This window comes from Condylura cristata, unplaced genomic scaffold, assembly GCF_000260355.1.
Source record: "Condylura cristata isolate star-nosed mole 26May11 unplaced genomic scaffold, ConCri1.0 scaffold00020, whole genome shotgun sequence".
Classification (NCBI taxonomy): domain Eukaryota; kingdom Metazoa; phylum Chordata; class Mammalia; order Eulipotyphla; family Talpidae; genus Condylura; species Condylura cristata.
In genome coordinates this window covers 12912512-12937524 of record NW_004567121.1, presented here as the reverse complement: position 1 = coordinate 12937524, position 25013 = coordinate 12912512, and the positions used below count along the sequence as shown (strand labels likewise).

General features: G+C 38.7%; 1 protein-coding gene across 1 annotated transcript in view; it reads left to right on the top strand.

The window, feature by feature from the left end:
• Positions 1 to 1940: 1940 nt before the first annotated feature.
• The window catches only part of PPP1R21 (protein phosphatase 1, regulatory subunit 21), a 52593-nt gene continuing 29520 nt past the window's right edge, over positions 1941 to 25013 (top strand). The window contains exons 1-9 of the mRNA XM_004686215.2: positions 1941 to 2115; positions 11393 to 11461; positions 14238 to 14384; positions 16399 to 16500; positions 18192 to 18356; positions 18526 to 18584; positions 19607 to 19701; positions 24546 to 24598; positions 24684 to 24833. Coding sequence (XP_004686272.1) covers positions 2059 to 2115; positions 11393 to 11461; positions 14238 to 14384; positions 16399 to 16500; positions 18192 to 18356; positions 18526 to 18584; positions 19607 to 19701; positions 24546 to 24598; positions 24684 to 24833 — 897 coding nt within the window. The 5' untranslated portion in view covers positions 1941 to 2058. The remainder of the gene's footprint in view (positions 2116 to 11392; positions 11462 to 14237; positions 14385 to 16398; positions 16501 to 18191; positions 18357 to 18525; positions 18585 to 19606; positions 19702 to 24545; positions 24599 to 24683; positions 24834 to 25013) is intronic.

Genomic DNA, 25013 nt, shown 5'->3' with positions numbered 1-25013 from the left:
TATATTTGGATTAGAAACTTTGTTGGATATATGTGTTACAAATATTTTCAACTCTGGCTTGACTCTTCAGTGGTGTCTCTTGAGAAAGAGGTTCTTAACTTTAATATATTCAGATTTATCAATTGGGATTTGAAAACAATGCACTTGACAGAATAACTAGACTAACCAGTGGTAAATAAATTTCTCAATTCAGGAAAATGACCTTAAACAGGTGCTGTAGCTGGAGTTAGACATTTTTTATTTCATATTTCTGAGATGTCATTTTATTTTAAAATGAAAAGGCCATTTAAGTTCCAAACCACAGAAATATACTTACAATATTTAATTCTGCCTGTTGGTGGTGCCATGGAACACTAAACATCATCATCATCATTATCGTCATTATCTTAGAGACTTAATTTTCTGAGAGTTTGTTGAACAATAAGACTTAGCTATTAGCAAATAGAAATATACAGACAATTACAAAGCTTATAAACCTCTTACACTTTACAATGATTGAGAAAAGCAAATACACTCAGCTTTTTATTATGAAAAATCAGGTTTACTTAAAGCCACACAAGGAAAGCAGGTTATGACAGTTTTTAATCATGGAAAAATATCAAGTATCTTAAAAAATTAATGTAACTAATATTCCTTTACTTAGTACTTGAAAAAAATCTAACATCCGGTTATATTTATTTTTAAAAGTTAAATCAAAAGGAAAACTTACACCTCTTTGTTCTCCCTCCATTCTCCTTTCTCTTTTCATTAGAGGCTACTACTACCCAGAATGTGACATCTATCTTTCCAGTTCTTATTTTTCTATTTTTAATACACCTTCAAATACTCATGAGCAATATAAATGTTGCTTTGTATTTAAAAAATATTTCTACTAATGTACAACATACAATTTTTTACATTTAACAATGTTTTGTCTCATATCTGCATAAGGATACATGTGTATGTATCTGACTATATTGACATATGCAGATGTAGATCACTAGTTTTGTTATGTTGTATTTTACAGCAGACATATACTGCAATTTTTAATTCATCCTCTATCAATGAATGAACATTTCAGTGTTGCCACAAATGCAATACCTCGAACACTATCTGACAACCAGCTTTTAAAAAATATTTAATCAATGAGGCCAGCTTTTAATTCAAGCAACAGCGGCATACCTCAGTCAGACAAGGTTTTGATTTGTCTAGTTACAGTACTTGTCGTTAAGGTTTACTGTACCTGCATGTGTGGCAAGAATCATTCCCTTAAATTTCCTTAAATAACGGTTTTTACCCTATCCACTGCAAAAGCTCTAACGTGGTTTACGCATGGGGGCAGTGGTGGGAGAATGGAGTGACAGAGAATAGACACAAAGACATTGCAATATCAAAATACAAGGCAATGAAAGTTTGTCGAGTACGGAACAAGCGTTATAAATTCGGGGGAGATTTGAGAGTTTACAAAGCAAGGCATGCCCGGCGCCACTATATTTGGATGAGACAGTAGGACACAGAGGTCTCTCTCTTCTTGCGCATTCTGGAACTATCAAACGCCAGGCGGTTGCCATGGGAACCAGCTCGCGGGTGGAGAATATGCGGGGAACGGTCAGAATTCTTGATGCGCTCAGAATGTTTCTTCTTCCGGTCCTTTGCTCTTCGCAACCACCGCCCCTCTGCTGGGTCTCCCGCCCATTCTGTGGGCGCTCATCATTCTCTTCCTCTGTTGTCTCTCTCCTTCCCCATTCTACGTCGCCATCTTGGACCATGCGTCAAGATGGCGTCCCCGGTCCCACAGGAAGTTTAGGCGACTCGAATAGGCTGCGCGCGCACATCCTCCGGAGCGGGAGGGTGGTTTGGTGACGTCAAGACGTCGCCCCGCCTCCGGTAGTCGCCCCGCCTCTGGCCCTCGCTCCGCCTTCTTTCCACCGGGCGAACCCGGAAGTGGAGGAGGCGCGGCGGCGGTGGCCCTGGAGTCGGGCGCTGGCTGAGCCGTACCCGGGAGCGTGTCTGGGGTCGGGGGCGGGGGGTGGGGCTGAAAGGCCTGGGAAGCCAGGCCTGGACGGGGCGGGTGAGGCCATGGCCTCGGCAGAGTTGCAGGGGAAGTACCAGAAGCTGGCTCAGGAGTACTCAAAGGTACCCACCGTGGGCGGGGAGTAGGGGGTCCCCGGCCCTGCAGCCTTCGGTTACCTTGGCAGCGACTTGTCGGACTGAGAGGGACAGTGGAGTGTGTCTTCTCCCCTCTGGCCCTTCTGTCCACCATTACCATGCCTTCACCTGCAGTTCCCAGGAGATGGGGCAGGGCGGTTCTGCGTCCGTGTGTGTCTCTGCGGGAAGGAGTAGGAGTTTGATTCTGCCTTCTCCGTGAACTAGCGGGCTTGGGACTGGGATGTCAGAAATCCTGGCTCCTGTCTCTGGTACTCTCCGGGAAGGGATGAGAATCATCCCTGCCTGGCAGCTCTCTCAGTTTTCTTGGCCCAGTGATGGGGAAGATAAACCTTTCTCCTTTCCCACAGGGATAATAGGAGGATTTACCCCCGAATCAATTCAGGAGGGTAAATAGAATCATTTGTGTAAACAGCTTTATCAAGCATGGATGCTTGTGAATGTACTTAGTGTTTTGATAAGATGTCTGGAAATGATTTTGAAGTCGTGGGTGCGAGGGCAGGGTCATTTTCTCTATCCCCTTGGTCACCTGAAGTGCTGCAGAGTACTTAGCAGTTGCTCAATACATGTTGAATTAAGCAAAATTGGGACCTGGCAGCCCTTTATATTTGTGGCATTAGTGCTGTAAATGATGAAACCCTGTCCTTGGAAAGGCCCGTACAGCTTCTAGATAGGGTATTTCTGCCTTGAGAATATTTTAATGAAGTTACTATAAAAACAAATCTTTTGCTTTTGGAAATCAATTCAGCCGTCATTAAGTTTAATTCTCAATGATCTTGGCATTATTGGGAACAACAGGAAAACAGTTTCCTTTTTACAATTTGGAGAAACCGAGGCACTTTTTTTCCTTTAGATTTCATTTAATTTTCAGCGAGGTGAAATGAATTATTCTTTGAAAAATAAAACGGTGCCTAACCATAGAGATTGAAGTGTTTTCCTCATCAAATGGGAGGCTTCTAAGATACTCGACTTATTGTAACGGTACTACCACTGGTACAATTGAATTTCCACTTGACATTGTCTTAAGAATCGGTGGCATAGTGTCAGTGATGCAAGCTTTTATCCTTTGAAGGAGAATTTTCTTAGTTTGGAAAGGGCCTGAAGTTGTTTGGAACAAAAATGTATGTGATGATGAAGGAAGGTGGGTGGAGGATAGCACTACTGAAACTTGTCTCTGTATTTTTGGGTGAATGAAATTTTGAGTATGAAGTAAGGGAACTAATTTTCTTCTCTGGAGAGTAAATAGGGAAAGAGGGGTTCAGAGAAGAACAGGCTCTATACGGTTGGAACAGTTTTGGGAAGAATATAAGTAAATAAAGTTAATAATTTGTTGAGATGACCAGAGGGGTTTAGATTTAGGAATTATGGTTAAAATTGCTTTGTTGTTTGCTTCTTTTGTGTTCCTGTTTTACACATAGCACTAGACTTATGAAGGCTCTCAAGAGGCTATAAGGCATTCATTGGTCCTTGTGTCATTCACTCTATGGCATGTGGTGAGGGAAGACAGGTGGTCCTGAGGTTTTGAAATGAGAGAACATGACTGCACTGGTAGGAAGGCAGGCCATCTTGGAGTGAAGCGCTGTATTAAGGTTAGATTCAACTATAGAACTTTAGGGCTGGAGGCACATTACAGTTTTATTCACTGAGTTCTTCTTAATCTGTAGACTGAGGCCTTTGCATCAAGAGAGTAACAAGCCTGATTCCTAAGGCTAGGACAGTTGCAGCAGTTTCTCATTTGATGTAGATATCAGGCTAGGTCCCAGGAAGGAGCCCATTTCTTGCTTAAGAACATGGCTCATAATCTTCTTTCCTCCAGAGACGACCTCCTATTAAAGAAAGTTTAGTTAGATAAAATAGGAATGAAAGCCGATGAGAATTTCTGAGGCAGACAGGTTGCCAAAACAAGTGTCAGAGAAAGGTCAGGAAATGTGGAGATTAAAAGTGGTTTGGGGGCCCTCCCTGGTGGCGCAACAGGTTAAACACAGCACTGTGAAGCTATCCATAGCCACTGCAGCACAAGTTCGATCTCCAGCCAGAGAGGTGACCTACATGGTGCAGTAGACCTCTCCTGAACTGCCCGCTGTTCCCCTTAGCAGTGTATTTCAGTAGATCTGCCTTTATGCTCCCCACTCTGTCTCTGGTGAATCCTCTCACCGCCCCCTGCACCTCTGGCCTGTACCCCAGTTCTTTATGCATAAGTAAATAAATCTTTAAAAAAGAAAAGTGGCTTGGACAATTATAAAGTCATTGGAGGCTTTTAAAATTTCAGGTTTAATGGAGTATGGGGGAGGTGAAAGGTAAGTAGAGGCTGGTTTTTAGAGATTTGTAAATTAATAGGTAATAGACTTATGCCGCCTTTTTGAGATGTGAGGGAAAGCTAATAAGACCCAGTCACTACACTGTAGTTTAAGAATCAAAAGCCATTTCTTACAGCCTGCTCTGCTCTGATGCTCTAGCATATCTCATTATTGAAGAGGTCAGGAGTATTTAGTCCTGGCTCATTTGATTTCAGTCTCCTTTTTAAAAAAAATGTATTTATTTATGCCTGAAAGAACTGGGGTGTAAGCCAGAGGTACGGGGAGGGGGTGTGGCTGACAGGTGTGTGTGTGTGCGTGTATGAGCAGATTCACCAGAGAAAGGGGATCAGAACAAGCAGATCTAATGAAATTACACTGCTGAGGGTAGCAGCGGGTGGGTCAGGAGAGGTCTGCTGTGCCATATGGGTTAGCTCCTTGACTGGCTGCCTGATTGAACTTGTTCTGTAGTGGCTGCTAACAGTTTGATAACACTGTGTCTTTAACCTCTGTGCCACCAGGGAGGCCCTTAGTCTGCTTTCTTTGCAGGAACTCCTACACTCTTGCCGGGTACCATACGTGTGTGTTTCAAGTTCTGTCTTCCCAATATTTGTGTTATTCTGGGCCGGTGGTTTTACAAGTTGACCCTGGAGTTACTGAATCTGTTGGTCAGTCTCTAGTGATTTGTTTATACACCAAAGTTTGAGAATTATTGTTTAAGGAATGTTATCCCATAGAGTAGCTTTTGTTCAGCTAAGACAATCTTTCAAAATCTTTTCTCAAAGCAGTAAAATCCAGTGTGAACACCAAACATCCATTATTTCTGTAACAGTTTACTTTGAAATCAATGCTTTTTTAGTTATGAAGTAGATTGCCTTTGGGAACTTTTTAGCTCTAGAGCTACTTATAATGGGAAAGGGTCAATTTTCATTCCATGTATTTGCTTTCCAGCTAGTAGCTTGGCAGAACCTGATTAATCATCCTTTCCTGGAAGAGATATAGACTCAGGAACTGAAATTGGATTAAAATCGAGTGTCAGCTTTTTTTTGGGTTTGTTTTTTATCCTCCTGTGGAGGGTTGACTACAAGCTGGATTAGAAAGCCGCTTATTTTCTGCACTAATAGAACTTTACATGAGAATACAGTGTTCTATGTCTGCTGTCCAGTAGCGTGGTCATTAGGCATGTAGGGCTCTTGAGTCCTTGAAGAGTGACTAACACAACGGAGAGGCTAGGTTTTAGATTTTTAATTAAATCAATATGGCTATTGGCTTTCCTGATGAACATACAAACGTAGCTCCTTAGCCGTGTATCACAAATGTATATGTCTATGTGACTTGTCTGAAGACTTTGTTAAACTCCAAATTCTGGTTCAGTAGGTCTGAGGTGAGGCCTGAATTTCTAATCCCAGGTAACACTGTTGGAGCAGGTGGTGGACCACATTTTGGATAGTAAGGCATTAGCAAGATGGAGGAGTGTTCTCTTCCTTTTTTAATTCAGTTGACCTCATCTAGTCACTGATAGAGTTCCTAACTCTAGATGACAAGAGTTAGGAAGAGGGGTTTTGTCCTAAAATAAGTTTCTTGAACAGGAAAAAGGGTTCCATTTGTAGGCAGGTATAAGAGGAGAATTTTTTTGTCCTGCTTTAGTGACAAAATCACCCAATCAGTAGTATGTAGTATGTAGTTGCAGAGACTTTATCCCCTTCTAGGGAAAAAAGCGGGTGGTGTTTCCAACATGTTAGAACATTTAATTATTTTAAATATTAGATCTACAAGGAGTTTTACTTCTATCTGGACCTGAGACTCTGAAACGGGGGTCTGCAGATTGCTTTACTCTTCTGAAACCTTGAATTAGGTTACTGGTGAGGCTTAACAATAGACTTCTGGTGTGTCTTGCAGACATTACTTTGTAATATAGAAAGACCACTCAATTACAGGGTCAATTATAGGGTCATAAGCCATATATAAATGTCAAAATATTCACTTCATAAAAACAGCTATGTTGGAATGGGTCTAACACAGAAAACTGTTGAGAATTAGATGAGAAAATGCATATAAAGTAATTCATCTCTCTTTTCCCACTGACTTTTCCAACAGTTTGTGATTGAAAGTGGTAAATTTCTAATTTTTGATCAATTACCTATCACAGATTGTCAAAGAGAGATTCTGATGGATGCACAAATCACACTTTATGTCTCAGGGAAACAGTTTTGTGATAGTCTTGACTGAAGTTGGACTTTCAGAAACAAAGTCACATGGCAGAGGTCTAGAAACACTGTGCATTAGAGAGGTAGTTAGGCTCAGAGTTTTTGAGGATTCTTGGTGCCCAGTAGGAACATGAGCTTCCATTCATTTGGAGAAGATTTTTGACAGGGACTATTGAAGTAATTACCCCTTGTATAGTTGTATTGTGCATTACATTTAAATACCTTTTATATACTCTGTTTAATTAAGAAGCTTAAAATTATTAAAGTACCGGACCCTCCCTGGTGGCCAATGAGTTAGGATGCAGTACTGCAAGATGGCTGCAGCCACTTCAGTGTGAGTTCGATCCCGGGCCCAGGAGGTGATCCACATGGCGTGGCAGACCTCTCCTGACCTGCCGCTGCTCCCCTCAGCTGTGTACTTTGTTGATCTGCCTGTTCTGCTCCTCACTCTGTCTGTGGTGAAGCCTCTTACCCAGTTCTGTATGAGTAAATAAATAAATCTTTTAAAAAAATCTAAAAAAAAAAATTATTAAAGTACCTTTGCTTTCCATAGCTTTGCTCTTTCATTGTGGGCATCAGATAATATACATTATAGTCTCTACAATGAAGGACAGTTTACTTGTCAGATGAGAGATAAGTACAGAAATCATATGTTTAAGTGAATAAATGAAAAATTTGCTGCTTAAAAAGTAAAATTAAAAACTGAACAGTTTAATAAATATTCCCAGTAAGTGCTGAGGATCTTAGGGGAAATCCCATTGTGGACTATAGGGGGGCATTGGAAATGGCTAGGAAAAAGTTAGGAAGGAAGTGTAAGACTAGAGGAAGGAGATAGACCCCTAGACGTCCAACTGGAATTTGGTCAAAATGAGGAAACCCTTTGCTTTTACAATAAAGATAGAGGTAAGTAGAAGACTGTAAGACAATGAAAAATGATGTTTCAAAGGACTAAATTGGGAGTCAGGGGCTTCCCTATTGAATGGAACAGAAGAACTCAGTGCGCAGCTGTGAAAATAGGCTGTATGATCCGTGGGCATTACAGTTTCTCTGTCTCCTAGAGCTGCTAGTGGTCAAGAGAGATCTTGTACCTGTTTCTAAAACAGAAACACTGCAGGCACGCGCCCCTCTGTGATGAATACTGGTAAGAAAGATAGATTCCAAAAGACCAGGCTGATCATAGCAGGGTCAGCATTTGACAAGCTGTGTGTTCTAATACAGCAAGCATGGTGGCGGTAGTGATGCAGAATGCAGGAAAGTTCCAGATGCATCAAAGTAAAATTAACATGGTAGTGGAGTATGCAGGGCTTATCAAGATCTTTTTCTATACACTAAATAATGCAAATATATTTTAGATAAATATTTCTGAAAAAACTACATTTTTATTAAGCATTTTCATTGAAAACCTGTTTAAAGATGTTTCAGCTTAGCAAACGTTTTCTGAAAGAAGGTCCCAATCATTTTTCCTTGTAGTCAGAATAAATTTCAAACAGTAGTAATTTGAAAGGCTTGTTTTGCTTTCTAATGAAGTAGGCTTTTCAGTTTAAGTAATTTTAAAAATGTGCCACAGAAATGAAAGGTGAAGCTCTTTTTAATTGCTGTGGTTCTGGTTTGGGAGCTTGAAGCTTTATTATTAGTTGTGAAGTCACCATTAGGTGCTTCTTTTTTTAATAATTAAAAAAAATATTTATGCATACAGAACTGAGGTACAGGCCAGAGGTGCAGGGGCAGTGAGAGGATTTGCCAGAAACAGAGTGGGAGCAGAGTAGGCAGATCAAAGAAGGACACTGCTGAGGGGAGCAGTGGGTGAGACAGGAGAGGTCTGCTGTGGCATGTGGGTCATTTTCCTGGCTGGGAATCAAACTCTTGCTGAAGTGGCTGCCACTAGTTTCATAGTGCTGTGCTTTAATCCATTGTACCATCTTTAGGCACTTCTAAAGAAGCACATAAAAGCAAGTTAGAGGTCATAGACCAGAGTTAGGACAGGAGCATGAAATGAAATCTAGATGGAAGTAGTATGACTTTTTTGGCTATATGGGTTTCAAAGTATTTACTGAATTCTGTTATCTAGGTAGCGCATTATGCACGTATACGTTGATATTACTTAAAAAGTCAAATAATACACGGTGGAAGTCAACACTATAGTGGTAATTCTTCTAGACCAGAGATCTTCAAACTTTTTATGTGAAGAGCCTGATAGATATTTTAAGCTTGATTGCAGCTACTCTTCTCCATTGTAGTTAAGAAGCCACTATATAGTTAATGCATCAGCAGTAAATGGGACTGTGTTCTACTAAAACTAAAATAGATAGCAGGTCAGTTTGGCCAACTGGCCGTAGTTTACCAATCTTATTCTAGAGAAATTAATGTTTACATTACTTTTTTTCTTTTTAAAGCAGGAAATACTGGTATTTACCTAGTTATCTTTTATCTTTCTTTCAAATACAGGCTCTTTGAAAACACTTCTTTGACTTTTTTCTCTCCCAAGAAACATTTAGTACAATGACATAGCACCAGCAAACTGTAATAAATACAATTGTCCCTTTGATTCATTCCAGTAATAAGAGATCTCTTTCAATTTGTGGAGCACTCTAAAATTTAGAAAGAGCTTTTATGTAGGTCTCTTACCTGGTTTTCACAACAACCTCAAAAGAAGACAAATAGTTGTGTTTAGCCATGTTAATAGACAATATAACTGACTTAGGAAAGTCAAGAGAATATACAAGTTCATATTATCTAGTAAAGGGCATAATAAAATTTTTCTTTTGTGGTAGTGAACTATGATCTTTAACTTTCTGAAAATAGAAGTTCCTTTTTTTGCTCAAAGTGTTGTGTAGCCTGCAGTAGTATTACTAACTCTTAACTACATTTTCTGATGAGTTTCAAATACTTGGTTTAAGGTTTACTATGTAAGTATTCCCACTTTTTTGGCACAAAAAAGGGTCATTTTTGTTCTGTATTCTCAGCAGACAGATCTGAGCTATGCAGAATTAGAAACAGAATTTTGTGACGTTCATAAATAAAATGTTCTCATTTCTTCCAACTTTTAGCAAGGATCCTGATCTTTCATGGTCTTTTAAGTGAGCCTTGTAATGTTAGATCGTAGTCAAAACCTTTTGTTTCAGTCAGCTGTATACATACACACACACATACATATACATACACGTGTATATACACATATACTTACTAAATTTACATTTTGTTATCCTTGTTAAGGACTTTACTATTTTTGCAGATGTAGATTTTGCCTTTCAAAACCCTGCCAGTGGTGATTGAACAGTGTGTACATAAGTAAAAATTTATCAAGTTGTATGCTTTTTGTATACTGTACTTTATTTAAAATAAAGTTATACTTTAACAGATTTTTAAAATAACTGAAAAAAAAGTGTAAGTCCTATCTCCCAAACCACTGCTTTTTCTCATTTCTATGTAGCTTTGTAAAGTGGTAGCTAGTATTGTCTAATGGTATCACACCTCGTAAGTCAAAAATGCTGGGAGCTGAATCTTGGCATTGCCACTGACTACTGTACCTCAGTGGGCTCCTCAGTAAAGTGGGGATAATTTTAGTGCCTCGTTCATAGGGTGATGAGGATTAATGAGGCAACATAAATAAATCACTCAGGACAGTGCCTGGTGGGAATGAGCATTCAGATGTTTCTAAATTCACTTGGCTTCTCAGTCGCTTTTGTACAGTGCCTTAGCTGATGCCTCAAATTGCTGTGGCCTTGTGATGACATGTGTATGATTTGTAGTAAGCACACTGTCCTACTGGGTATGTTGATGCCCTATACTTTGATTTCCTGCACAATTCTTATTTCATAATCAGTCCAGTTGTATGTATTTTTTTTTTTTTAAAGATTTATTTATTTGACATACAGAACTGGGGTACAGGCCAGAGGCTCAGGGGTGGTGAGAGGCTTCACCAGAGACAGAGTGGGGAGCAGAACAGGCAGATCTATGAAGTACACTGCTGAGGGGAGCAGCGGGCGGGTCAAGAGAGGTCTGCCACGCCATGTGGTCACCTCCGGGGCAGGCGGGAATCGAACTCATGAGGAAGCGGCTTTAGATTCTCAGTGCTGGGCTTTAACCCGCTGCGCCACCAGGGAGGGCCCCAGTTGTATGTATTTTACAAGTGAATGTTTCAAAGAAAATGTCATACTTGGTACCTTATTATTGCATTTGTTTTTATTTAGGGAGATGACTTGGTTTCATAGAAAGAATCATGTACTTCAAGTCAAGAGACCTGAATTTTAGTCTCTTTTGCCACTGGTATTTCCGGGTCATTGGAAAGCTCAGCCTGTGTCCTTATTAATAAATGGCAGAGTGATATTTACTATCTTTTTTTAGGGCTTGCTTTATTTATTTACTTATGCATAAATACTGGAGTACAGGTTAGAGGTGCAGGGACTGTGAGAGGATTCATCATAGAAGGAGAGAGCAGAACAAGCAGATCTATGAATACACTGCTGAGGGAAGTAGCGGGTGAGACAGAAGAGGTCTGCTGCACCATGTGGATTGCCTCTGGGGACCGGTATCAAACTAGCAATGAAGCAACTACGGCTGGCTTGCAGTGCTGTGTCCTAACTCGTTGTACCACTAGGGAGGGCCTAGGGCTAATATTTTTATTCTCGTATTTATGTGGGAAGATAGTTACTCAGTATAATGATTTCAGTAAAGTAATGGTAAGTTACTTCCTTGGTCTAAGTGCTTGTTTTTTATAAAAAAAATTGTTATTTCCTGTATTTTCAGCTTCGGGCTCAGAATCAGGTCCTGAAAAAAGGTGTTGTAGATGAACAAGCAAATTCTGCTGCTTTAAAGGTATGAAAAGGACTTTTGTGTTGTGAGGGTTAATTTCACAATGCTCAATGCAGGGAATTTAGTTGGTTTTCTGGGTTAAAGTCCTACCTCTGACACTTATTCACTAAGGAGAGGGAGGTAATAGAGTTTGTTCTCTTTAACTTTCCTACATTCTTACATGTGAGTGAGATACACTTCGATTTCCTAAACTAAAACTAACAAAAAAGCTTTATTTGACTTTATCTAGTCTATTTATCTTGCACCTCAAGCCCTTTATTGAACCAAATTCACCTGAAATTTTTAAAAAAAGATTTGTTTATGCAGACAGGAACTGGGGTACAGCCAGAGGTCCGGGGGCCAGGGGATGGGGGCGAGAGGAGTCACCAGAGACAGAGTGGAAAGCAGAATAGGTGGATTAGACTGAAATATACTGCTGAGGGGAGCAGCAGGTGAGACAGGAGAGCTCTGCTGTGCCATGTGGGTCACCTCCCTGTCCAGCCAGGAACTGAGTGCTGCAGTGGCTGTGGATAGCTTCATAATACTGTGACTTAATGGCCCCTTATGCCACCGGGGAGGCCCAAATTCATCTGAATTAATCTGTGTTCATCACTGGATGTCACTCTCACGGGGGCTCTGTAGTATTCATATTTATGTCCCCAGCTTATAGCATATCGTTGTCCCCTAGCAGATTTGAAAATATGATTGATTTAGTCAGCTAATCTTGTTTTTCAGTTGAGCTATTTACTTGTAATAATCAGGACACTCTGAGTTAATCTGAGTAACTCATTTACCATTAGTACCTTTGTCAACTAAGAAATATGATAAAAGGTGAAGGAATTTGCTTTTGCTCATTCTGGTAGGTGTATGGTACATGTTGCTTAGTGATATTTTTAACTGGATATATTAATTTCTATATATGGAATCTTTCTTGGTCAAGTTTCAGTTAAATATGCTGCTTACCTCATTTGTTTGCTCTTTCTTTGCTCCCTCTTTAGACAAAAAAAGATTAGGATTCCCTTTGATCTCTTTTTGGAATAGTGATGTATCTCAGGAGGTTCCACTCAGATAACTAGTACCCAGAAGTACCATTCCCTTAGCCAGTAACGAAATCTCTTTAAAAAAACGAAAAACAAAACTCTTTCTTGAGAGCCCCTCCTCCTCAGATGCTAAGACTCAGAGCTGGGAGGGTTCAGAACAGCTTCCCATAACCAGAATGCCTCTGCTAAGCCAATATTATTAAAAAGAAGCTTTATAATGAGCATTTATAATGAGCATTTTTGCCAAAATTTGGAGAAATAACAATGTCTCTAAATGATAATCTCTTTTATTACTAGGGGAAGTTTCTCCTAGCTTGTCTTAGTAGCTAGCGCTGGTGTCTGCGTCCTCTTGTTGGTTTTGTTTGATTAGCTGTACAGTGGCGGCAACAATGGTGATGGCAGCATGTTCTGTTTACTGGGCCCTCAGTCTGTGTCAGACATTGTGCTAATAAGCACATAGCATCTACTGTCTCACTTAGTTTTCATAGCATTCTGTGAGGGAGGACACATGACATTATTATCCCCATTGCAGAATAGATGGTTGGGATAGATGTCTTCTGAAATTAATGATTGGTTAGTGGAGTTGGAGTTTTAGTAGACTAGTGATTAATTATAAGCATGTAATGAAATTATTTTTTGTTTTTCTATCAATTGTAGTGGTCATTATATTTCCCACAGCAATGATAATTTGCTGGTTTGCTCAATGGAAATGTTAGGATGTCCTGTTATACTAGATTTTGGATTCTGTTGAGTTCGCCTTGTCAGTGTAGTAAATATTCATTAATTTGAATTTCTAATACATAACTATTTTGGACATGAGCTGGCATTTACTTTGAAATAAAGTAAAAATGAAAGAATTTCTATAAAAAATAGAGAAGTTTTTCTACTTGATGGGAAAATATTCTAGCCTCCCAGGCCTTTTCTCAACATGCAAAGGAGATGGCAATCAATAGATTTCAGACTCCAATCTATGGATTTTGGTTGCAATTTCGATATGCTTAAATCACCTGCCATTAAAATTTGACCTTCTCATAGCTTTATAACGGGTTTTTCAGTGAATAATAAAAGTACATAATAAAAGTATAGTTCTTTCAGTATGCAGTAATATGTGATCATTTTTGTTTGATCACTAGTTAACACAGAGTTGTCAGAACATCAAAAATAAAATCTATTTAGAATAACATTTTTGAAAAGTAGAGTGAAACTAAATATTTCTCTAATTTCCCCATATACAGAATTTAGATTTAAAATTTTGTTTCTACTTTCCACTTAATTTTAAAGTGAGCTGATAAAGAGAAGTATATTTATTTCAACAAACATTAGGAGGATTTATAGAAAATATGAATACAATATATTTCTTTACATTTTTACTCACAAAAAGGCGTCATGAGTGATTTTGAGATTCTCTTAGGGAAAAAAAGTTTTTAAAGTTGTAGCTTCAGGCATATATATGTGTACATATATATTGTTACATATATATAACAACATTATTTAACAACATGTAGTTGTGCGCATTTTACTTTAAGTTGATTTACTTCAGTATACACACACACACACACACATCTTTAATTTTATTTTGAGTTATTTTGGCTTGGCCAAAAAATGATTTTGTCACTGAGGAGAGCTAAAAACTTAAGAACTGGAACTTAAATATACAACTTAAATTTCTTAAAGAAGGAGCTTTGGTGAAAAAAATTTGTTATTATATTTAAGCCATAAGGCTAAATGATAAGGAATGGCTTGTTTTCACTCTGATGTAGGAACAACTTAAAATGAAGGATCAGTCACTGAGAAAACTACAACAGGAAATGGACAGTTTGACATTTCGAAATCTGCAGCTTGCCAAGAGGGTAGAACTACTTCAAGATGAATTGGCTCTTAGTGAACCCCGAGGCAAGAAAAACAAGGTATGTCAAATAAAAGCAAGTTAATGTGATCTTGCCCTAAGATGCAGACTTCTACAGGTCACCCTGGTTTTAACAGAAGACCTCACCTCCACATTGTCTAAGCTCCATTATTACACCTGGATAAGGGATCAATAAAAGTCATTTATTATTGTATACTAAATATTAGAGGCACTTCATTTGAAAGTGAGTTTTAAAGACTTTATTAGGAATAAATATACACATACTATATGTGTATATATATACACATACTATATGTGTATATATATACACATATATGTATATATATATATACATATGAATCTCTTATTGGTCAGAATCCAAGTTGCTGTTAACCCAAGCTGAAGCAAATAAAACAAGTTGTCAAAGTGTAACTGCTCATGTGAAAGTAGTAGTTGGAAAAAGAAAAAAAAAAAAGAAAGTAGTAGTTGGAATAAGTAGTAGGTGTAACTTAAGTTTGTAAGTTTGCTGTAGGTATTGTGTTTATGAGATCCGTTGTCCTAAGAAATAAAAATAATTTTTTCCCTCTGGTTTTATATAGTGAGCAAAATTCTTACTGCTATTAAGTTACTTTGAATGTTCTGTGAGTAAGAAGTTGAACTTTTTTGTAAGGGAGGGCGGAAGCTAGTGATAGGAGGGATGCGAAAGCTCTTGGGGTGGAGGGGGGAGCACAGGATTTGAAGCTGAGTCCAAGCTTGAATTCTTGTAGTCTGCTATTTCTAGTTTTGTGACTTTATGCAAGTTTTTTTGTCTTGCAGCCTCAGTTTCTCTATCAGTAATTTGGAGATGATTCTCAAAGGTTTGCTGTGGAGATTAAATTGGGTTGTGTTTTTACAGTGCCTAAGACTACACTTGCATATGATGGGCAGTTGGCATAATTATGGGTTAGTACTTTTCCTCTATGTAAAAGAATTCTCTAGAGTGGTAACTTTCAAATAAAATGGAGAGAGAGCAAAACAGATATGTACTAGAGTTCCTTGGAAAATTGTCAGAATACATATGACTTGGAAATTCTTTAAGAGTAGGAGGAGGACTAGCATCTATTCATCAAACATCTTCCCCAGATTCATTTGAACCACTCCCTGGGTTGTTTTCGCAGAATTAACCCAAATTAATGCTTTCCAAATTTGGAAGTGCTGGGGATATGTCAGGATATGCCATTTAGCTATGATCCATATGCATTTCTTTTTCTAAACTTGATGGATGTTTAGTTTGTGTTTTCTCTTAAACAGGGCTATTTCATTTTCACAGGGCTTTTTAATCATTCCTTCATGTTGGATCAGCGGGTGACTTCATTTTAAGTGAGGAGTGAGGGCACAAGTGAGGCAGAGAAGGGTGGTGACTGATGTCTGAAGACTTTCATTGTTAGACTGTCCCTTGAATAATCTCAGCTCTTGTATTACATGGCAACAAATGCTTATTATTGCTACTTTTAAAATAGTGCCATTGTTTTATGTAAAAAAAGGTAATATTGAAAAGCAAAAGGAAGTCATTTTCCATAATCTTCAAGCTTTTTTTCTTGTTTATAACATCTGTGGTTTTTTAAAATAGAAATTTATGAGAATATTGTATAAATTCATATTTGTGAATGCTGTTAAAAATTTATTTCAGTGTCTTAAAGGAATTTAATAGCTCAGATTCATGGAGTTGCTAAGGCCATCATTTTTCAAACCAAAAGATCAAATTAATTTTTTTATTAGCATATTTATGTAACTACCATTTTGGGTCTGCTCTGTCTTCCAGTGAAGCTACTCCTGAATTCATCTGCAAAGTATAATGATTTATATCTGTTCTTTTCTCTCTCTTTTGTAAACTTTCTTGCCCATTGCAATATTTGCAGTGCCAGCTGTGTCACATAGGGAAAGTTATATGATGGACTGTGTACCTTTTACAGGCTTGTTTGAGAATGGTGAACACATAGAAGAGACAAGCTACTAAGATGATAGAGAATCTGGGTCATTAGGATGTTTCTCTAAAGGATAAAAGTTATGTGGACATAACTTATTCTTTCCATCAGAAAAGTGGAGAAACAACTTCTCAGTTGAGTCAAGAGCAGAAGAGTGTCTTTGATGAAGATCTGCAAAAGAAGATAGAAGAAAATGAGCGATTGCATATACAAGTGAGAAAATCTGTCTTTTTTATGATTCAAAATGGGTATGCTCAGGAATGTGGAAAGCCAATGCACATTTATTGAAGATTATGAGATAAAATGTTTTGTGCACATGTGGGTGTTTTATCTCATGAGGTTATTTCTTAACATCAGTTATTTCTTAAACATCATATCTTAATATATGGTAAGGTATTTGCTACCCTTCTCTGAAGTTTAACGTTCCTCCAGAGACTAGCATGAAACTATAACCGAACAATACAGACATATGCTGACACTATTCATTTTATATAGAAGATGATTTAACGGATTATGTAGTTGGGGCCTTTTTATAAGTAGTGTGTACATTTGAATTTGTTGCTGTTTAGTTGGTTTGTAATCTGTTTCCTCATAAGTCTCTGTTTGGGTACAGATTATACTGGTTTTGTTTGCCCAGGCCCAGGATAGGGCCTCTCTCAATGCAGGCCCTCAGCTATTAATGGAATTTTGAATAATCAATGTCTGCTGCTCAATTATTTTACATATTCTAATAGTCGTAGTGTATTGTCTCCAACTATATCTTATTGTTTTTGAAACTGTGAGTGTAGTCAAATGCTGGAAAATAAATATGCACTAGTTCTCAGACTTTGAAAACATTTAAATAAATGAATATTTGGCCATAATGTATTTATGTTGAATATTCAGAATTCCTTATTAGTATTAATGCTCTTTAGGAAAAGAGCTATATACCTCTTTTCAGAATGTCTGCCTGATTTTTAATGATTTATTTATCAAAGCTAACCTAATAGGAAAGTTATATTTTAGTTTTTTAAATTCTGTTTTTTAATGCCAGAAATTGATTGAAATAGAAATTTATGAGACTAGGAGGAAGGAAGTGTAGGCTTTGTGTTCAGATCTCATTTCTGCTACATTTTAGTTGGGAGATATTTTACTAATTATATAGCTCCTTTAAGTTTCCATTTTAAGTTTCTCATCTGAAAGAAAGAATACCAGTGGTGAATTGGGGCAAACTCAGGGGCCTGGGGATGACCTGCTTGGTGATTTCTCATGTGCTTGCTTCAGAACTCACAAACAGATACATGGCTTATTGACACAGGGAGAAGAAGAAACAGAGAGAACACGAGGAAAGAAAATTTATTGAGTGGTATGTGGCCAGATGCCATCCATTGAACAGAATCAGGGTCCAAGTCGAAGCCACATGTAGCAAGATGGTGATTGCCAAAGTCCTGCTGTTAAGGTGGCTGCTAAGACAGCGACTGGAGTGCAAGTGGGGATCAGCCCTGCAACCTTTTTCTGAAGTTGGGGTAGAGTGGAAATCTCTGCCTTTTCCATCAAGTTGACCACAGACGCTGGTGGGTGCCAGGCATGGTGGCTTGTTGCAGTTTGGAGAAGGACTCTCTCTATGCCTCAGCAGAGATACACTGTGACTCAGCTCTCAGTGGGAGCAGGAAACTCCAGAGCAGGGCGGCCATGGTGTGGAACTGGACCCACTTGGCTTCATAGACTGGGAGGTTTTTTCTTTCATCAGTAGCATTCTGTCTGCTGAACTGAGGATTCAGTGAGGTGTAAGGTCTGCGTGGGTTTTGCATAACTAGCATATAGGGTCTTATGTGGCCTGCTGACAATGAATGGTTTGCTGTTATTTTTCTCTTTATTTGTATGTTAGTATACTGTGAGAAGAGAAAATGACTTTGTCTTTTCAGTTTTTTGAAGCCGATGAGCAGCACAAGCATGTGGAAGCAGAGCTGAGGAGTCGACTGGCTGCTCTAGAGACAGAGGCGGCCAAGCACCAAGCCGTGATTGATGGCCTGACACGGAAGTACATGGAAACCATCGAGAAACTGCAGAATGACAAGGCTAAATTAGAAGTAAGCCCCACTGTTGATGAGAGCACATTAAGCAAACAGTCAAGGCTTTGGGAAACAGTGTGTGTACACAAAGTTAGTCTTTGAAGAGAATTTGCATATGCACTGTCTTCTGAATGTACTCTCATCTGTAGCCTGAGTTGTCTGCTTTTCTTTTTCTTCCAAAATTTAGGTAAAATCTCAGACTCTAGAAAAGGAGGCTAAGGAATGTCGACTTCGGACAGAAGAATGGTATGTGGAAACACGAATTCCAAGGGGCCCTGAAGTAAGAATCAGAAGACCTGAGTTTTGGTTTTAGCAGCTCCTCTATCTTAATTTTCTCACATTGAAATGAGGAAAGAGTAGGTAATCTCCAGGGACCTTTTCATTTCTGTTATCTCTGGGGCCTTACATATTCTGGTAGAGTGGCTTGTGCAGTAGTCCTCAGGGTGTAGTGCTTGGGGTCATGGTAGATAGCTAATATCAGAAAGCTATCCAGGGCTCCTGTACTGAGGAGTCTGTGCTCTGTTTCAAAGTATTTTCAAAAGAAGGCCTCCTAATAGTCCTAAGCAGACAGACCGACTTCTGATCACTGTGCCAACCTCTTAGTGGCTTTTTGAATAAAATAGAGGTTATGAGATCTAATTTGTAGGTACTCAAAGCTTAAAATAATACTTACCAAAGGGTGGTAAAAGCACGCCCCAACATTTCATTGATAGATGCCATAATAAAAAAGGTAAGTGACATATTACCTTAGGTTTCAGTAGGCTCAATCAAGCAAATTTCTTACTTTAATGTGGTTGCATTGGTAGGATCATATTCATGGCTTAAGTGTGTAACAGAGCTCTCATAATTGAATCAAAAACAGAAAAATTGCCAGATTTTGAGTACAAGGTAAAAAGATCTGATGTGGTATTTAAGAAAATGCTTTACTGTTATACTTGAGCAAACATTTATATGTTATAAAGAGAAAATTAATGATCTTGAGATGGTTCTATGATTACTTTGAGCTTGGGGAAATAAATTTAAGATTGTGTAAGATTCAGGGCAGTGATAAATACTTCCAAACTTACAAGTTACTCAGTTGTAGTCTTCAGGGGTTTTAGATTTGAGATTTTGTGTTTTTCTTATCTTTTTCTGTAATGACTCTCTACTATTAGGAGTATCCAGATTGTCAGGCACAGTTCTTAGAAAGCCTCACCACTTGTTAAAGTAATAATCAAATAAGATTCTACTGTTTGGTGATAATATAGTTTTCTATTTTTTTCTTTCAGTCAATTACAGTTAAAGAATCTTCATGAAGACTTGTCAGGTAGATTAGAGGAATCCTTATCAATCATCAATGAAAAAGTACCCTTTAATGATACAAGTAGGTATTATGTACAGTTTTCCATAATTTACTTTCTGTAGTAGCTAATTATTATAATTTCTAACATATTTGGCAAAAATCTTGAGTTGCTGAGTTTGGCCCTCATATTTAGGGAGATTTTATATTGTTTTATAACTTTCCTAAGCCAGCCTTCTTGGGAGAAGCACAAATCTTTGTTTAAAAAATTGCATTTATTTAGCATGTCTCAAGGTGAAAACAACAGTATTTAGAAATAAGATATCTAAATATTTACACAACAAAAGTTGTTGATGGTAGGGGGAAAGAGGTGATGGGAGGTGAAATCTTCTCAACCTTCTTTTTCCTGCCTCTGGGACAATCCTCAGTGTTAGTTTAGAAACTACTAAGGTCTGGTAATTTACACATCCAAGAGCAACAAAAAGAACTTTTAAAAAGGAATAAAATGTTGATTTATATGTATGCTAGGTGATAAATTTGTAAACATTAGATAAGATTTAAATCAGGACTTTGAAAACAATAAAAATGTTTGTTTAGATTTTGAAACTTACATTCTAAGAAGTATACATTTCCTGCTTTACAGTCACATGACTTCAGTTTTTTCCCCTAAACTTATTTTTTGGAAAGACCTAAAAAAAGGAGGAAAGAAAGATTCAGCATTTTGGTCTAACCTAAGTGATGTCATCATTATATCAAAAACTTATAACTACACTCTTTGAAAACCACAGCTATTGTAATTTCTAAATTAATGTAAACAGCACAGCATATTCTCATCCACTAGACTGGAACCTTGTTTTAACTTGTTTTAACAAGTTAAAACAAGTATGAAAGGGAAAATAACATGCTATAGGTTCTAGTAATTTCTTAGGTTTATTTTTTCTTTTCAATACTATATAGTTGTCACTCTGCTTTAGGTTCTTTATGTCATGTGAGAGCTACTTTTCCTAAATATTTAGGTATCATTTGCTGTCTACCAACATGTTAGGAAACATTGGATATGTAAAAATATATAAAATAAAAATCTTTACACTTAAGGAATTTATAGTCCCAGTTGGGGAGAAGTAAGATACAGAACTATTTAAAGTTTATACCCAGCTTTTCTGAAAAGAGCTGTTAGAATTTCAGAGGAAATTACTGCTGGTGATGTTTGGAAAATATTTCTCAGAAGTGTGCTTTAATCTGGGTCATGGTCTGGGTCTGGATTCCTAAATGTTATTACACAGAAATGAGGGAGAATGAGCCAAGACGCATGGAGTGTGGAATGTAAAATGAAAAGTGCCATGCTAGCCTGACAAGCAAGAACTAGATATGACAGGAAGCTAGAGTAAGAGGGATGTAGAGAGCAATGATGTGTTTAGAAAGGGAAGAGAGGCCCTCCCTGGTGGCGCAAAGGGTTAAAGCACAGCACTGAGAAGCTAAAGCCACTTCCACCTGAGTTTGATCCCCGCCTGCCCAGGAGGTGTGACCACATGGCGAGGCAGACCTCTCCTGACCCGCCCCCGCTGCTCCCCTCAGCAGTGTACTTCATCCATCTGCCTGTTCTGCTCCCCAATCTGTCTCTGGTGAATCCTCTTACCGCCCCTGCTCTTCTGGCCTGTATCCCAGCTCTGTATGCAAATAAATAAATCTTAAAAAAAAAAAAAAAAAGAAAGGGAGGAGAGCCTGGACCCTAGAGTTCTAGGCAAAGAATTTGGCACTTAATTCCCAAGGCTTTGGAGTTATTGGGGAAACTTGTGATTTGGAAAATGTCATAATGAGGTGTGTACCCACTTAGTTAATCTGGAAACAGAGTACAGACTACCCTGGAATGGGAGGAGGGGAGCTGAGACTGTTGATGGTTCTGGTGTGCTCTCATGGAGACTGGAGCCTGAGCTGTCAGATACACAGAGAAGCCGGGGAGAGGGAGGAGGCGGTGTTGTGGAAAGATGGGGTGCAGAAATCAAAGGAACAGGTTTCTGGGAATGATGATGAGACTAACTTTGTTCTTTAATTACTGATTGATAGATTGGTATATGTCTACTTACCCAAGGCTGTACACATTTATAAATAAAAGATTAGACTTTGAGAAATTGATATTGACTCATGGGATGAATGAGCCCTCATGTTGGGGTTGGTAGGAATAAGGGGTTAGTTACCAGATTTGGGACCGCTAGAATGCTGATTTCTAAGACACAGGAAGGTTTTAGCTGATGACAAGCCAAATACATATAGCCACAATATGCATTTATTGGGGAGAATCCACATTATAACTATATGCACATGATATAATCAGCAAAAAAGGCAGAAGGTTGCAAACCTCTTGTCAAAGCTTGGGGAGGCAGGCACACAGGGCATGTAGGACCTGGTCCAGAGAGTTTCTGGCAGCCGTATACAAGGATGGGAGTTGCTTCTTTTCTGGGCCTGAGTCCCAGACAGGTCTCATCAACCTTGGAGAAAGCTTCAGGACTGTAGCACTATATAGACTCTATATAGTGTCTCAGATTGCCTTAAATTTGGTGGCTATATTTACACCACTTTTCAGAAGCATATAATCAGGATCATCTGTTAATTTTGATTTAGGAGGGGCCTTTCTGCACAGCTAAGTTTTTATATGTCCTTGCCTTTTGCATGTCAGTGTCTTTGTAAACAAATAGTTGCTTTTTAATTGATAAGTTGCTTGATCTCAGTTGCCTCCACCTGTCCACATTCAGGGTTACTACAGATAACATCCATTAGTCAGGGTCATTATAGTATCAGTAGATGCAACAGGGTACTGAGTGCAAAGAGGCCTATGCTGTATCCTTACAGACTTCTCTGTCACCCTGATCAGGAAGAATGGAGGGCCTGACATGAAGAGGAGCTGGAGAAATGAGATGGAAGCCAGAGAAAGGAGTATTTAACCTGATGGTGCTAGTCAGTTATTCGCAATTGTTGTGAGGTCAGAGAGGGAAATGATAGTAAAAGCAACAGGTTTTGGTGACTTTGAGAGAATTAGTGACCTTTGAGAGAAGTGCTTCCAGGCAGAGTGGAGGTGGATACCAGATTATAGCACAAGGGTTTAAGGTAAGTGGAAATAGGCAAAGACATGCTGTTTTTGGAGCAGTGGAAATGAAGGAAATGGGAAAGGATGAGAGCATAGTACGAGAGCAGTGCTAAAGAAGAGGCTGTGTGCACACAGATGGCTGAGGGCAGAGCATTATCAATAAAGTATTAAAGTAAGTAAAGGGCAGAGAATATAAACAAACAGTTAACCAAACTACATCAAATGTTTTTTGTTTTTGCTAATGAGATGATTGTAGATGTAAAGAAGGGTAGGCTCTACAGCGGTCAGAAGAACTCTTGCTTGGAGCCTGAGGATAGGATATATGAAGTTACAGACTATATGATGGAGGCTGTAAGGGATTCCTGTGCTTTGGCTCTGGTCTTGGCATTATAGGGGGAGGCCAAACCATCTGTGGGACAGGGAAAGGGAGGAATGGTGTTTGGCTTAGAATCAAAGGGTTTTGAGTAAATGCCATGGGAAGTATGGGACGAGAGGGACAACATTGAACTTGTGGACTTCTGAGTAGCATTGACATCTCACTTAGGGAACCCTGATCTTGTTTTGTGTTAGCAAAACCATTGTTGAAAATGGTGGACAGCCTGGGAAGGAAAGCAAGACTCAGAGGGCTGATAGGAGAACAGAGAGAGAGGTGTTGATAGACGTGAGACCATACTGGGTATACATAACTGATTTAATAGAAGAGGGAGTGTATGACAGAATTGGATGAGATTGGTATAGGGGCTTTCTGATTAGATTTATGTACTGCCATCTTTTTTTTTTTTAAAGATTTTATTTTATTTGTACATACAGAACTGGGGTACAGGCCAGAGGGTCAGGGGCGGCGAGAGGCTTCACCAGAGACAGAGTGGGGAGCAGAACAGGCAGATCGACGAAGTACACTGCTGAGGGGAGCAGTGGGCGGGTCAGGAGAGGTCTGCCGCCCCTTTTTGTTCACCTCCAAGGCAGGCGGGGATGGAACTCATGTGGAAGTGGCTTTAGCTTCTCAGTGCAGTGCTTTAACCTGCTGCGCCGCCAGGGAGGGCCTGTACTGCCATCTTTTTATCCTTGGACACAGGCAGAGGAGGGAAGCTTTGAGGTGAGTAGAATTGAGTAGAAATGATAGTCTTTAAAATTTGTAGGTCAGGAAGTGTGATGCCAGATGTTAGCAAGAATGAAGAGGACTGAAAAAGATGGAAATTAACCAGGAAAAACTAGGATTGAGTCATAAGAATGAGTAGTAACAATGATAAATTTTCAAATGTTGTGCTGTCATGTAAACTGGTATTTTTGGATGACTGGTATAGTAAGGATTATTCCTGAATGGAGAATTACTGAATAAGACACAAGAATATTGTGAGTCTTTCTGAGTAATCTTGTTACACACTGTAGCAGGAGTTTGATCCCTGGCCAGGTTGCTTACCCACATGGTGAAGCAGACCTCTTCTGACCTGCCTACTGCTCCACTCAGCAGTAGGTTTTAGTCATTCTGCCTGTTCTGCTCCCCATTGTGTCTCTGGTGAATCCTCTCACCCTTCATACCTCTGGCCTGCACCCCAGCTCCTGTATGCATAAATAAATGAATCTTTAAAAAAAAGAAACAGTTTTTCATTTTTGTTTTCTTTTATCCCAACGGTAAGAAAAGTTATAAGTATTACTTTATCTGAGAAATAACTGATTCTGTGTAAATAACATTATTTTACTGTATTGTGATATAGTAGCTTTGATCATTTAACATTTTTATGTAAAATTAACTGTTACAGAATATTCATTATTTTGCAGTTATGTGATTTTTTTCTTTTGGTTGATGTAAAATGAGAGACTTAATGTGCATGTTCTTGTTTTGTAGAATATAGTCACTATAATGCTCTTAATGTTCCACTCCACAATAGAAGACATCAGGTAAAGATAAAGTTTTATTTTCAATTATATACTTGAGAATAATGATTTGAAGTTGACTTTAAACCATATACTTTGTATTTTAAAGCTGAAGATGCGAGATATTGCTGGGCAGGCTCTGGCTTTTGTTCAGGATCTTGTGAAGGCTCTTCTGAACTTTCATACCTATACAGAACAGAGGATTCAGATTTTTCCTGTTGATTCTGCCATTGACACGATATCTCCATTGAATCAAAAGGTAAAATTAACTCAAAATACCTTATTTGCCCTGAATCAGTAGGGAGATATTTATTTATTTTCAAATCATCTCTGTGCATCACTCTAGTACTTTGGAGTGTATGGGGACAAACTGTAAATCATAGTCTTGACCCTTAAGCCAAGTATGAGAAACATGAAGATTTTTTTTTTTAATTTTATA